The 15,497-nt window shown below is 49.1% G+C and overlaps 1 protein-coding gene and 1 pseudogene across 1 annotated transcript; both read right to left on the minus strand.

Annotated features, from left to right (window-relative positions):
- The window catches only part of LOC139162982 (zinc finger protein 208-like), a 76,963-nt pseudogene that overhangs the window by 37,638 nt on the left and 23,828 nt on the right, over window positions 1-15,497 (minus strand).
- Window positions 369-12,857, minus strand: LOC139162946 (zinc finger protein 202-like). Its single transcript, XM_070743857.1, has 5 exons — window positions 12,344-12,857; window positions 11,978-12,092; window positions 11,811-11,878; window positions 1,343-1,472; window positions 369-596 (listed from the first exon to the last, which is right to left on the minus strand). The coding sequence occupies exons 1-5, from the start codon at window positions 12,755-12,757 to the stop codon at window positions 517-519; spliced, it is 807 nt and encodes a 268-aa protein (XP_070599958.1). The 5' UTR covers window positions 12,758-12,857; the 3' UTR covers window positions 369-516.

Genomic DNA, 15,497 nt, shown 5'->3' on the forward strand with positions numbered 1-15,497 from the left:
TCCACAGTAACTGAATTTAAACATGCCTGGGATAAACATATATCCATCCTAAGATAAAATAAAAAAAGTAGTATAAGGGCAGACTAGATGGATCATGAGGTGTTTTTCTGCCGTCAGCCTTCTATGTTTCTATGACTGCATGCTCACAGTGTTGTGATATAGACATTATGATTTCTATATTCATGAGTTATGAAAGCTTTGAAAATATTTAGATATCTCTTTCTTTATAATCTGTCTATCTATCCATCCATCTATCTGCAAATCTCACTCAGAGTCAGTTTTGAATTAAAGAATGGAATAGAAAAAGAAAAGGGGCCTTGGAGGTCTTCTAGACCCCCCCCACCCCCAATTAGGCAGGAAAGCCTTCCACCACTTCAGCCAAATGGTTATCCTACATCTTCTTAAAAACTTCCAGTGTTGGAGCATTCACAAGTTCTGGAGGCAAGCTGTTCCACTGATTAATTATTTCAACTGTCAGGAAATTTCTCCTTGGTTCTAAGTTGCTTTTCTCCTTGATTAGTTTCCACCCGTGGCTTCTTCTCCCGCCCTCAGGTGCTTTGGAGAACAGTCTGACTCCCTCTTCTTTGTGGAAGCCCCTGAGATATTGGAAAACTGCCATCACTCTGGATGTGGTACAGGAGTCAGTTCGCAGAGAGCGGAGATCTAAAGTACTTTAGGGATAGATCACACGAGACCAGTAGTGCAAGATCCCAGGCTACTAATATCATGTGATCTCACACCTTCAGGCATTGAAGAACTTTAAGGACTGAGGACTGCACGAGATCCAGGGCAAAAGTCTTTGGAGACGGAGGGACCTTCCCTCTCTCGGCCAACATTTCGCCCTGGATCTTGTGCAGGCCTTGGGTAGCCGGGAACAGAGGCCTAGAGCATTATAGTGCGATATCATGTGAGATCAATAGTGCTACGTTTTCTACGACTGACTTCACACATCTCCCAATACTTTAGGCTTCTTCTTTCTGCAAATGCACCCAAGTAGGCAAAGGAACCGATGGAAAGTTCTGTTCTCACCCAGGTTTGGAGGTTTGAGACAAATGACAACACACTCCTCTCACATGACCTCCAGGGGACACGCAAAAGCACACCTCATTCTTTTTACACACCCCAACATATAAGTTCAAATAGAAATGGAAAAATACAGATGTGAAATGGCACATAAAGCATCTAAGCCAAGAGACATTGACTCTTTCCTTCCTTGGAGCACCAGAAGGCCAGATCCTTTCCTTCTCCCGCCCAGGAGACGATGTCTCATTATATTGGTTGTTTAAATAAAGAACTAACTATAATCTTCCTTCTTGACCTCTGATTGGTGTCATACTCTTACCCAGAAAGACCACGTTCCTGTGGTTTTCCAGCATGACTTCCGAATGCAGCGCTTTCTGGTCAGGATCCAGCTGAGACCATTCCTCCTCAGAGAAAGACACAGCCACCTCCGCGAAGGACACAGGACTCTCCTGAACACGGGAACAAGAACAGAACGGGAGGATTCATAACATCTGTTTATCTTCCTCATTCATTTAGACAAGAGGATAGAAGGGGAACTCATCACATTTGCAGACAAGACCAAATCGACAGGAATAACAACACTCCAGGATATAAGATGGAGATATAGAAGGATCAACAGATATGGGCCCCATCTGACAAAGCAAAATCAACAGTGAAAAATGTAACCACGTTCATTTAGGAAAGAAAACCCAAATGCATTCGCATAGAAGAGGTGATACCTGGCTTAATAGTAGTAAGTGCAACAGGGATCTTGGAGTCCTAGTGGACAAACACTTAAACATGAGTCAGCAGATAATGTACAGTTGCCACCAAAAAACCCAAAACCCAACAAAATCAGAGGCGGCATTAAGAGGGATAGAATCAATATGACATGAAGTGTTAGTACCACTTTATAATGCCTTGATAAGACCACACTTGGAATATTGACTCCACTACTGGTTGCCAGATGTAAGAAAGATCTCAGACTCTAGAAATAGTGCAGACAAGAGCAACAAAAATTACTACTGGACTAGAGGTTAAAGCATGGCTGTTTTATCATTGCTGGAATTGGGAATGTCTACTTTCATGGAAAGAAGGACCAGGGAGTGACATGATAGCAGTGTTCCAAGACACAATGGATGGGAAGTTTTCAAGGAGAGAACCAACCCACAAGTAAAGGGAAATTTCCTGATGGTGAGAACAACTAATCAGTGGAATGACTCTGAGCAGGGGGTTGGACTAGAAGACCTCCAAGATCCCTACCAACTGCATGAAAGACAAGGGCCAATTACAAGGGCAAAAGCTGAAGCAAGAAAATAAAAGTGACAAAAACGCACACATTTTATCACAAGAAAACTATATCCCCATATTATAATATTAATGGGTTGAACTCAGACAGAAAAAGACAAAAGATTTTCCACAAACTTCTAAATCACAACTTTCATATAACATGTCTGCAAGAGACACATATTACCAAAAAGGATGCCATGGTTCTACTTCTCCCCGGTCTTGGCGAACTCTTTACTTCCTCAGCATCAGTTAAAAAAAGAGGAATTGCCATATATGTTAAAACCCAATGCAGACCAAAACTTTTCTATGAAGACACTGACGGTCAAATATTAATGGTGCAGATAACTATCAGAAACGAACAACTAACAATAATAGGAATCTAAGCACCTACCATCTACCAATCGATATTTTTCTCACAACTACACAAAAAAATAATGGAAAGGAATTTAAGAAATTTCATTATTATAGGCGACTTTAATGCGATACAAAATAAAAACAAAGACCACAAGAGTAATAAACAGCAACGACTAAGGAAAACTCTCCCAACTACATTCGAAGACTTAACATATGAATTTGCACTTAAAGACATATGGAGAACACACCACCCAGAGAAATCACAATACACCTTTTATTCACATCCACACAAATCATGGTCACGTATCGATATGGCTTGGTCTAATTCTTATATCATTAATCAAATAAAAGAAATACGGATTTTACCCGGTTCCTGGGCCGACCACAACCCCATACTCCTAACTCTTAACAACCAAAATAACACAATACGCCAAAGATGGACTATGAACCAATCCACCATAAATGAAAAACAATTTAAAACCCACGTAGAAAATGAACTACCAACCTTTACAAAGACCAATAATGAAGGAGATACATCACTTCAGATAATTTGGGATACAATGAAAGCCTATATACGTGGAATACAGTGAACCCTCGAGTTTCGCGTCCTCAAGCATCGCGAAAGGGCTATTTCGCGAGTTTTAAACCCGGAAGTAAACTCCACCATCTGCGCATGTGTGAGTAGATGGTGGAGTTCCCCAGCTGGGAAGCTGGGCGGCTTCCCTGGGTCTTTCCCCTCTTGCCCCGTAAGACCCCAGCGGCGGCGCGAGCAACGGCGTGGGCGGGCGGGCGGCACGCGCGGGGACACCCCAGCTCCGCTGCCCAGCTGGGGAGCGGAGCCGGGGTTCCTCCAAGCGTGCGCGCGTTGCTGGGGCCGCTCCCCAGCTGGGGAGCGGAGCCGGGGTTTCTCCAAGCGCGCGCGCATTGCTGGGGCCGCTCCCCAGCTGGGGAGCGGATCTGGGGTTTCCCCAAGCGCGCGCGCGTTGCTGGGGCCGCTTCCCAGCTGGGGAGCGGAGCCGGGGTTTCTCCAAGCGCGCGCGCGTTGCTGGGGCCGCTCCCCAGCTGGGGAGCGGATCTGGGGTTTCCCCAAGCGCGCGCGCGTTGCTGGGGCCGCTTCCCAGCTGGGGAGCGGAGCCGGGGTTTCTCCAAGCGCGCGCGCGTTGCTGGGGCCGCTCCCCAGCTGGGGAGCGGATCTGGGGTTTCCCCAAGCGCGCGCGAGTTGCTGGGGCCGCTTCCCAGCTGGGGAGCGGATCTGGGGTTTCCCCAAGCGCGCGCGAGTTGCTGGGGCCGCTTCCCAGCTGGGGAGCGGATCTGGGGTTTCCCCAAGCGCGCGCGAGTTGCTGGGGCCGCTTCCCAACTGGGGAGCGGATCTGGGGTTTCCCCAAGCGCGCGCGAGTTGCTGGGGCCGCTTCCCAGCTGGGGAGCGGATCTGGGGTTTCCCCAAGCGCGCGCGAGTTGCTGGGGCCGCTTCCCAGCTGGGGAGCGGATCTGGGGTTTCCCCAAGCGCGCGCGCGTTGCTGGGGCCGCTTCCCAGCTGGGGAGCGGATCTGGGGTTTCCCCAAGCGCGCGCGAGTTGCTGGGGCCGCTTCCCAGCTGGGGAGCGGATCTGCGGGCGGCGGTGGAAGTAAAAACACCATCTGCACATGCGCAGATGGTGTTTTTACTTCCGCACCGCTACTTCGCGAAAAAATCGATCATCGCTTGGGGTCCTGGAACGGAACCCTCGCGATGATCGAGGGTTCACTGTACATATTTCTTACTCAGCCTATAACAATAAACAAAGAAAACAGACGCTCAACAATCTTAACACAAAACTCCAAGATGCAGAAGCAATTCTGCAACAGCATCCGGATGACATAACAACCCTTATTAAAACATGAAATAAACCTAGAAACCCAACAACACCTTACTGCTAAAATTAGAGGATTAAAACAAATAAATTTTGACTATGCAAACAAACCCGTCCACTGGCTGGCTTTTAAACTGGCACAACAAAAAGCGGAAAAAACGATAGAATCCCTTTACGATAATCTAGGTTCCTTGAAAACAAACGCAGAGGAAAATCAAACCATAATAAAACACTTCTATCAGGAACTATATAATTCAGATACAACAGATAACTCTGCAATTAGGGAATATCTACTTCAAAATGAAACGTTAGAGCTAACAGACAAAGAAAGCACCAAATTAAATAAGACTATTACCCTCACAGAAATCAAATTGGCCATTGCAAAACAACACAACCACAAAACCCCGGGACCTGATGGAATCCCCTCGGAATTTTATAAACTCCACCAGGACTTATTAGAACCACTTATGTTAAAAGTATACAACGAAGCCTTACTTCAAGGCAACCTTCCCAAAACATGGTCCGAAGCTTACATCACTATCATTCCGAAAGAAAATAAAGATTAAAAATACCTAGAAACTTACCGACCAATCAATTTACTAAATACAGACTATAAAATATTTTCGACAATAATTGCAGAACGTTTTTAAAAGATTCTAAATAATATTGTTCACTCAGACCAGAATGGATTTCTACCAGCAAGGAATATTAGTAATAACACTCGGACCATACTTAACACCCTAGAATATTACAATAAAACCCCCGACAAACCAATGGCCCTTATATTTATAGATCTAAAAAAGGCTTTTGATTCTTTATATTGGGAATATTTCATGGCACAAATAGAACATATGAAATTTGGCAATAATTTCCTTAATTTAATTAAATCTATTTATTCACACCAATCAGCTAAAATACTCTTCAACAAATCTATTACAGAAGAAATAACAGTAATGAGAGGTGTACGTCAGGGATGTCCTCTGGCACCTCTAATATTCATAGTTGCCATGGAAACATTACTAAAAAAGTATAAGAAATAATAGACAAATACACGGAATCGAAATAAAAAAGAACACTTCAAACTTCAAGCCTTTGCAGATGACATGGTATTCATAATTCAAGATCCAGTCAAATCAGCTCATATCTTATTGGACGAACTTCACAGATTTGGGGAAATAATTGGTCTCAAAATTAATGTAGATAAAACCAAAATTATATCCAAAAACATGACAGAAAAACAAAATTCCCTACTAGAACAAGCTCTTAATCTAAAAATTGTGGAAAAAATTAAATACCTGGGCATCATAATTTCAGTAAATAACACCATAAAAAAGACAATTATGACAAACTTACACAAGACATACAAAAAGATCTAGCTAGGTGGACAAACCTATAATTATCTTTAATGGGCAAGATTGCCGCAATTAAACCAAATATCCTTCCTAGATATTTATATTTATCTCAAGTAGCCCCCACTAAACTAAACCAATCGTTCTTTGAACATCTCCATAAACTCATTCGAAAATTCATTTGGACAAAAAAAAAGGCAGGAATAAAACTAAAAAACCTCCAAGACCATAGGTCTAGAGGTGGTTTTGGCCTACCCAATTTCTATCTATACTATCAAGCCACGATTATGTCCAAAATCAAAGATTGGATAACTCTCCAAAATAAGAGTGCTCACATTGGAAGGAGTTGACATACAGTCAGGATGGCATCCATTTTTAATGATGGAACCAAACAAAATACCAAAACACTTTAAAAATCACTATATAAGAAATACAGTAATACCTCGTCTTACGAACTTAATTGGTGCCCGGAGGAGGTTCGTAAGGTGAAAAGTTCATAAGACGAAACAATGTTTCCCATAGGAATCAATGGAAAAGCGATTAATGCGTGCAAGCCCAAAATTCAGCCCTTTTGCCTCATTACCGCCGGCATTTGGATTTTGTTCGGGGGTGGGTGGAGGGGGGAGACGGGGGGAGACAGCGCAGGCTGCCCAGAGAGAGCCTCGTGGGTGGATTAACCGAAAAGTCAACAGTTACTGTCCGGCTTGCAATGACTGGAAGGGAAGGGAGGGAAACGCACGGGCGGTTTGTACGTGTGTCTTCTCTGATTTTTTGTGTCTGGGAGGCCCCACTGGGGATCTAGGATCGTCTTGCGGGAGTCCGGTAGCGGTTGGGGAAAGGTTGGGGAAGCCCTTGCCGGATTCGCGCTGCGCCGCCACCCCTATCTGTAACTTCAGGCAGAAGCCTTTCTCTCTCTCTCCTTCCTCCCTCCCTCCTTCCCCCTCTCCCTCCTGGCCTCCCTCCTCCTCCTCCTCCTGTATTCCGCCTCCCTCCCAGCCTCAAGGCCACATTCGCCTTCCTCCAAAACCACCGGCACCCAGCTCCTCCTCCTCTTCTTGCTTCTTTAGAAGATGACAGCCGGCCGGCGGCACGGAGGCTGGGGATGGTGTGCGTGTGTCGAAAGGGTCAGCGGAAGAACTGGGGGAGCCGTGGCCACTGCCCCGCGGAAGGGACCCGACTGGGAAGCTCCTGAAGGTGTGGGCTGGGGTCTTTCCGGGAGAGCAAGCAGCAGGCGTGGGCTGGGGTCTTTCCCCTGGGGGCAAAGGTGGTGGTCACGGGGTGGCTTTGCTGCAGGCGGTTGTCTAGGCACCACAGCTCCCCCCCAGTTCTCCCACGGACCTCTTCCACACATCCCGACTCCTGCAGCCTCCGCGTTTTTCTTTCGGCTTCGGGCTGGACAGGAGGAGCTAAGCAGCCGGAGACATTGCCAGCCCAGCGGCGTTTTACATTGATTCCTCCGGCCGCTTAGCTCCTCCCATCCATCCAGAAGCCGAAAGTTCTGCCCTTTGTTCACCAGCCTCCACGTTTTTCTTTCAGCTTCAGGCTGGACAGGAGGAGCTAAGCAGCCGGAGACGTTGCCAGCCCAGCGGCGTTTTACATTGATTTCTCCGGCCGCTTAGCGCCTCCCATCCATCCAGAAGCTGAAAGAAAAGCACAGAAGCTGGGGGAGTCAGGGTGTGTGGAAGAGGTCCGCGGGAGAACTGGGGGGAGCTGCAGTGCCTAGACACCCGCCTGCAGCAAAACCACCCCGCGACCACCACCTTTGCCCCTAGGGGAAAGACCCGAGCCCATGCCTGCTGCTTGATTTCCTGGGACAACACAAAGACCACCCTGCGTCCGACTCGGGGCTGGCGGCGCCCGACACAGCGGGGAACATCAGCGCGGGAGGCAGGAGAGGACCGTTGCCACCACGCCCGGTTCGGATTCCCTGGCCGCCGCAGGCACTGTACGCTGTGATCTTCCGGGCCGGCGAGGCTCAGCGGCTCCAGCCCCGGCCCCTTTCGGCCGAGGCTCCCGGGCCAGGCGGCCGCTTTCCATCGCTGAGCCTCCCCGGCCCGGAAGATTGCAGCGCACAGTGCCTGCGGCGGCCAGGGAAGCCAAGCTGGGCGTGGCAGCAACGCTGTTGCTCACTTCGCCCGGTCCTCTCCTGTCTCCTGTGCCGACGTTCCCCGCTGCGTCGGGTGCCGCCAGCCCCGAGTCAGCCGCACCCTCGCACCCTCGCCGCCACGCCCAGCCGCTGCCCGACCCGTCCTCACTGGAGGTCTAGCCAGAGCCTGAGCCGGGCCCGCTCGGCAGCGCCTCCTCGCCCACTGCCCGCCCGCTCAGGATGTAGACCTGCTGCCTCGCCCCGCGCCCGCCGCCGGCCTGATCCTACACCTCCTGCTCCTCCCCCCAGCCAAAAATACAAAGGCGGTCTGCCGCCGCCCGCGGAGCAATGGGAAGCTGAAGCCGCCGGCGGTTTCAGCCTCCCTTTGTTCCACGCTGCTCCGCCCTGCCTGTCATCCTGGCTCAAGCGGGAGGCGGCAGACCGTCTTTGTGTTTTTCGCTGGGGCGGGGAGCAGGAGGACCTTCCTGACTCCCTCCCCCCAGCGCCGGACCTCCTGCCCACCCTCCCAGCCAAAAAGGCAAAGCCGGCGGCAGTAGCAGCTGCTGCAAGAGGCTTCCCCGCCCCTCACCTGTGGCCGGCAGAAAAGCACTCTTGCCCGGCGGGAGGCAAAGCACTCTTCACCTCCCACCGGGCAAGAGCGCTCTTCTGCTGGCCACGGGCGAGGGGCGGGGAAGCCTCTTGCAGCAGCAGCTACAGCCGCCGGCTTTGCCATTTTGGCTGGGAAGGAAGGTGAAGCGCCGGACCTCCTGCCCTCCCTCCTAGCCAAAAACCCAAAGCGGCCTCCCGAACCTGAACTTTCGCTGAGAAGCCCCGCCGCCCGGCTGTCACCTTTTAAAACAGCCGGGGGGCTTCTCAGCGGCCTCCTGAATGCCGAACCCGGAGGTTCGGGTTTGGCGTTCGGGTTCGGGAAGCCGCTGGGAAGCCCCCTGGCTGTTTTAAAAGGTGACAGCCGGGCGGCGGGGCTTCCCAGCAGCCTCCCGAATCCGAACGTTTTCCGTCTTACGAACCCGCCGCCCAGCTGTCACCTTTTAAAACGGGTTTGGCGTTGGGGTCAGGAGGACGCTGAGAAGCCCCCCGGCTGTTTCAAAAAGCAACAGCCAGGCGGCGGGGCTTCTCGGAAGCGGCGGGGGCGGGTTCGTAAGACAGAAAACGTTTGCAAGAAGAGGCAAAAAAATTCTGAACCCCGGGTTCGTATCTCGGGTTGTTCGTATAGCGGGGCGTTCGTATCATGAGGTACCACTGTACTCTAATATCAATATGGCACCAAATTAAAAAAACTACTACTTAGCAATTCCGAAATGGCTATCCCCAAATGAATTTTATACCTATTCGACTGCCTTTTCCACTCCAAAAATAATAACCTACTCTAACCTACTTGATTCCAACGACAACATCTTAACTAGACAACAGATAGAAGAAAATGGAATACACATAGATTGGTTCACATACACTCAGATAAACGCTAAAGACAAATACCATAAAAACACTTTTGGTTTTCAAAATACCAACCCCCTCGATTTAATACTATTTGGACCCAAGATAAAAATAATTTCCAAACTCTATACCTGCCTACTACAACAAGACACCATAGAAGAAATAATCAAAGGATGTACGATAGCAGGAACACAAAACTTTGGATATACAATAAACCTTACAGAATGGGAAAAAATATTCACAATTAATTATAAACTGACACTTGCGATATCCTACAAAGAAAACCTCTACAAAATGATTTACAGATGGCATCTTCCACCAGCCAGACTGTCAAAAATGTTCCCAAATATATCACCCCTATGTTGGAAGTGCAAAGAGAAACAAGGAACCTATTATCACCTGTACATGTGCCAAAAAATTCTGGACAGAAATTAAAAGAATAATAGACCAAGTCCTATCGATAAAGATTGCAACCAAAGCCGAACTGTTTCTCCTAGGTGTCCTCAGACGAAAGATATCTTATCGTACAAATATTGACGCCCAACAATGGAAAGAAAAAAACATCCCCACAACTTTAACTATTATTAGCAAAATCATGGAATGGGCTGAACTCTCCAAAATGAGAATGGAAATACAAAATAAGAATGAATCCGAGTTCCACAAGGCCGGGGAGAAGTGGTAGAGATGGCTACCCAGCACCAATCACCATAAAAGACAAACCAACTGAAAACCCCTTACTCTGCACCAAAGGAAAAACAAATACAACAAAAACATAGACCAAATTTATTTATTTATTTATTTATTTTATTATTTAGATTTGTATGCCGCCCCTCTCCGCGGACTCGGGAGATACAAATACAAACTAGATGTTCTGTCTGAGTTCAATTCCCCTGATACCTATCTATAAATTACTAACAATGTAACATGCAACTATCCTCAATATACACACCCACGGCCATAACACTATAATTTAATAATATGTCGTTAAACTACATACGCCTGCTATACTGTAGGTACCACCCCCCTCCCTTTCCCCACCCAAATCCCATCTTATCTTATCTAACCATACTAATATATCGCTAAGCAAATCTATAGATATGAAACCATAAAACATTAAACATTAAGTATAACATGAAAATGCACATTTGAATGTTTAAAACTGATACATAATAAGTTATATATTTTATGTTGGAACATGTCTATTGTTCTGTATCCCCCTTACTTTTTGTATCCCTATTTCCCCCCCCCCCCTTTTTCTTTTTTTTTTCTTTTCTTAAAAAACCAATAAACTATTTTAAAAAAGAAAAAAAAGAAAATTGCTTTATCAAGTTCATTGATCCTGCAAAACCTTCAGTGCCTTTCACTAAAGTAATCCCACTTATTTATTTATTCATTTATTTATTTAGATTTGTATGCCGCCCCTCTCCGCAGACTCGGGGCGGCTCACAACAAGTGAAAAAACAATTTAACAAATCTAAATTTCTACTAAAAACATTTTAAAAACCCCATTTTCTAAACACACAAACATGCACACATACCATTCATAAATTGTATATGCGCGGGGGAGATGTCTCAGTTCCCCCATGCCTGACGACACATGTGGGTCTTAAGGAACTTACGTAAGGCAAGGAGGGTGGGGGCAGTTCTAATCTCCGGGGGGAGTTGGTTCCAGAGGGTCGGGGCCGCCACAGAGAAGGCTCTTCCCCTGGGGCCCACTAACCGACATTGTTTAGTTGACGGGACCCGGAGAAAGCCCACTCTGTGGGACCTAATCGGTCGCTGGGATTCGTGCGGCAGCAGGCGGTCTCAGAGATATTCTGGTCCAGTGCCATGAAGGGCTTTAAAGGTCATAACCAACACTTTGAATTGTGACTAGAAGTTGATCGGCAACCAATGCAGACTGCGGAGTGTTGGTGAAACATGGGCAAAGCTAGGTAGGCCCATGACAGTAGTCGCAGACTACTTCTGGATCAAGTGATCTATTGCCCAGTCTATCTTTGATTGATCTAGTAGTCTGACCCATTGGCTGAAAGGAAGAAAACAGAGAGAAAATTCCCTGGGAAAATCATTTCTCAGCTTTTGCAAGGCGGGAATGTTTGATCTCCTAATCAAGGCGCAAATCAGAGGACTGGAAATTATTTTGTATTTGTTTTGTGTATATTCATTCTTATTTCTTGAAGGACTTTTTAGAACTTCCTTCTTGTAAACTCTAAAGGTGGAAGAATACCTAGCAGAAGAAGACAACCAGAGGAAGCTCTGCTGGCTAAAAGGAACTTGAACCTGCTCTTCTGCTCTCCATGTTGTGGGAGGACACAAAAATAATCTGGGCCAAACAAGGGGGGGAAATGGAAGGAGAGAGCCCTCTGCACACCCGCTTCACTTCCTGAGAGGAGAATAGGAATCTCATAGCTTTTCCCTTTCTTACTTGATTTGGAGGTTCAACCGCTGTTTGATCTCCGTCACAAGAACCAGAAAGATTCATTCTTTGTCTCTCTGTAAGGAATAAATAATTTCAAAATGCATAATTAACAAAATAGGAGGAGAAGAGAGAGAGAGGTAGGACAGATGGGTCATGGGAGGATCTTCCATTACCTTCTGTGGTGTCCTGACGTGGATCTTCCGAAGGGATCCTCCAGGAAATTGGTTCCTGAGGGGGATTTGATGGATTCCTCTTTCCCTCAGGATCTCTGATCTCCACAGTGCAGCACTTCAAACAGGAGTAAGGGAAAAAGAAACAGAATTAATGTACATCACACAACACAAAGCGGATTGCCAGATTCACAACACAACATCCAACCCCCCAATATCCACCCGTGAGATTGAGTGAAAGAACGGAACAATGTCCTACAAGAATTGGAGAATTGCCACATGTGATGAACGCCAGAGAAGTTTGGGAAGGAGGGGTGAAGTATTCAACCACGTTCTCTACTGTTTTCTGAGCTCCCAAAAGTGACTCACCTGCAACTGGACCTGCTCCTTCTGCTCCTCCGCCTGGCTCAGGAGGAGGCCTTCCACCAGGGCCACCGCCTGGGAGCTGGTCTCTGCTCCACACTCCCGCACCCAGCCCTCCATCTCTGGGGGCAGAAGGGACAGGAGCTGCTCCAGAACCACCAGGTCCAGCATCTGGGCTTTGGTGTGTTTCTCTGGCCTCAGCCATTGCCTGCAAATGTCGTGGAGTCGGCTGCAAAGTCCTCGGGGACCCTCAGCCTCCCGGTATTGGATGGAGTTCCAGGGCTGAACTTCCAAAGGGAGGATGGGTTCTTCCTCCAGGATCTTCTGCCAGGGTCTTGTCCAGAGCTTCCCCCCCTTCCCAGGCTGAGCGGCTGCAGGGCCTTTTCCGCTTCCCTCCTTTGCATCAGGTGGGGTCTCCATCCTTCCTCTGTCCTGCAGAGCAACTCCAAAGGGGTCCAAGGACTCTTGTGGGTCTCCAGACGCCTTTTCCTTCACGGGACCATTTCTGGGAACACAGGACGGATCCCTCCAGGTGATCCCGCTCTTTTCTTCTTCCCCCAGGAGAAAACGGGGCCTTGCAAAGACCACAAATGGCTTCCGGTTTCTGTCTGAGGTGGAAGGAAAAACAAAGGCCCAGAATGAGAAGGTGGAATTCAGCCCCTGAGCGACCTTCCCCCAACCTGCCCGGAGCCCCAAGAGGCTCATCCCAGCGCAGGGCCCAGGTCCCCCGAGCAGGGCCGGGAAGGAGGCAGCTGCAGAGGCCGCCCCGCTTCTCTCCCCCTCCGGAGACAGGATCGGGCCCTCGGGGAGCCTGGGGCGAATCCCGCCTCCTCCCCTCGCCCCGCCTCTTCCGCTTCCCCTGCAGGGAGAGGGCGGCAGGGGAACATGGGCACCGGGAAGGGCCCCCCCTCACCTGGGACACGTCTGGGGGTTTCCCCGCCGGGCTCTCGCTCTCACGCGGCACCAGGGTTGGAGAAGAGCGAGTGGGGCGTCCTAGAGCGACAAGGCTCAGTGATGTCACTTCCTTCTCAGCCTCCTCTGCAACCCCCCCCGTGACGTTCGCCCTCCGGTGGGCCAATGGGGAGTTCCCTTCCCTTGGCAGACATCGCCCCCTGGTGGATTGGGGGCAAAGTGCCCGGATGGGAGGAATGGCGGGAAAGAGACGCGCCTGACAATCCAATCAATGTGAAGAGAGTGAATTTAATGGCTGGAGAAGGAAAGTGCACAAAGGTCCCAAACACCCCGTGGTGGCTGGGGGAGGGCGGGCTCCTGCCTGAGGGGATCTGCGCTCTGATTGGTTGCTGGGGGTGGGAAGGGGGCGTGTCCCCTTTCCCCGCCTTTTTCCTCTGGGCGCTATTTGAGATTTACCTCAGGAGTCTCCCGGCTGTCTTCTCTGCTGCGAAGGTTCATTTCTCTTGATAGAAAAGGGCCGATTTTTCTCCGTGTCTCCCTCTTCCTTTGGACAGCAGCCGCGTGTTTCCTCCACATGGACCTTTTTTCCTTCTTTCCTGCGGGGAGGGAGGAAAAACTCCCTGGAATGGAGGCCCAGAGACTGGGAGCAGGAGGGCCCAGTGGGAGCCCCAGAGATGGGGGCACAGGGGGGTTTCTCTCCCGCTCTGCCCACAAAGGGAACCGTCCAAGGAGGGAAGGCAGCACCCTGGAAGTCCAGCCTGGCTTAGGGGACGGGTCTCTCCAGAGAGGAACTGGGATCCTTGGACCATGGTCCACAACACCCCCGTGGGGGCTTCTGGCAGGGGATGAGCTGCCCCTCACAAGGACCCAGAAGGTCAGCTGTGGGAACCCACCACCTCTCCTCATCCAAAGGCCTTGAGAGTGAAACTGAAGTGAGAGGGAGACGAAGGTTTAGAAGCTGATTCCCAACTCAAATCTCGGTGGAATCACCAAAATTGGAAGAAAAAAGGACACAATACAGCAGAGGGAGAAACCAAATATGGGGTCAATCAAAAGGGGATTCCGATGCACCAATGCGAGGAATAAACCAGGTGATTTCCAGGGAAAATCTGTGGAGGGAGCTGCAGGTTCGAGGTGCCAAAGGTCAGGTGTAAAAACTTCATGACTTCGAGAGGACTCATTATTTCTGTCTCAGGGGGTAAAATACTCACCCCCAAGGCCGCCATCAGGAATTTTGGGGGCCCCTCCCTTCTTCCTTCCTTCCTTCCTTCCGTTTTTCTTTCTCTTTTCTTTTTGTTTTTCTTTTCCTTCCTTCTTTCCTCCCTCTATCCCCTTCCTTTCTTTCTTTGTTTCTTTTTCTTTCTTTCCTTTTTTCTCTTTTTCTTTTCCTCCCTCCCTCCCTCCTTCCTTCCTTCCCTTTTAGAAGTCTGACGGCAGAAAAAGACCTCATGGTCCATCTAGTCTGCCCTTATACTATTTTCTGTATTTTATCTTAGGATGGATATACAGTGATCCCTCGATTATCGCGAGGGTTCCGTTCCAAGACCCCTCGCGATAATCGATTTTTCGCGATGTAGGGTTGCGGAAGTAAAAACACCATCTGAGCATGCGCACCCTTTTTTCCATGGCCGCGCATGCGCAGATGGTGGAGTTTGCGTGGGCGGCGGGGAAGACCCAGGGAAGGTTCCTTCGGCCGCCCAGCAGCTGATTTGCTCGGCAGCGCAGCAGCAGCGAGCAGACGAAGATCGGGGTTTCCCCGCCGCCCACGCAAAAAGGGGACTGACACTGCCCTCGGCTACTATACTCAAAAGAGTGGCGTCCAAAACCCGGGCCGGAGTCTTGGCGTTTGGACCGGGGGATAAGAGAGAGGCTGACGCGTATGGGGGTGACGGGGAAGGCGGGGAAAGAATTAAGAGTTTCCCTTTCCAGTAAAGAGGCTGGTGACTTTTCCTGGGCGGGACCTTTTTTCGCTAGTGCATGTGGACGCCAGCCTGGTTTTAATTGCCTTTCCCTGTCAGTTTTTTTTAAAAAAAAAACACAACAACAACACACACGGATACACCTCACGCAAAATTAGCAAAAATAGGAGGCCGGGCCGAAGTCTCTGAGGAGAAGCTAAATAATTACCTCACGGCATTAATGAAGGTTGTGCTCCCGCTTCTCTCTCTCTTTTTCTCTCTCACTCACACAAACACACACAGACACACCAATTGTATCTCTCTCTCTCACACACACACACGCACATACA

This window comes from Erythrolamprus reginae, chromosome 2 (assembly GCF_031021105.1).
Source record: "Erythrolamprus reginae isolate rEryReg1 chromosome 2, rEryReg1.hap1, whole genome shotgun sequence".
Lineage (NCBI taxonomy): Eukaryota > Metazoa > Chordata > Lepidosauria > Squamata > Dipsadidae > Erythrolamprus > Erythrolamprus reginae.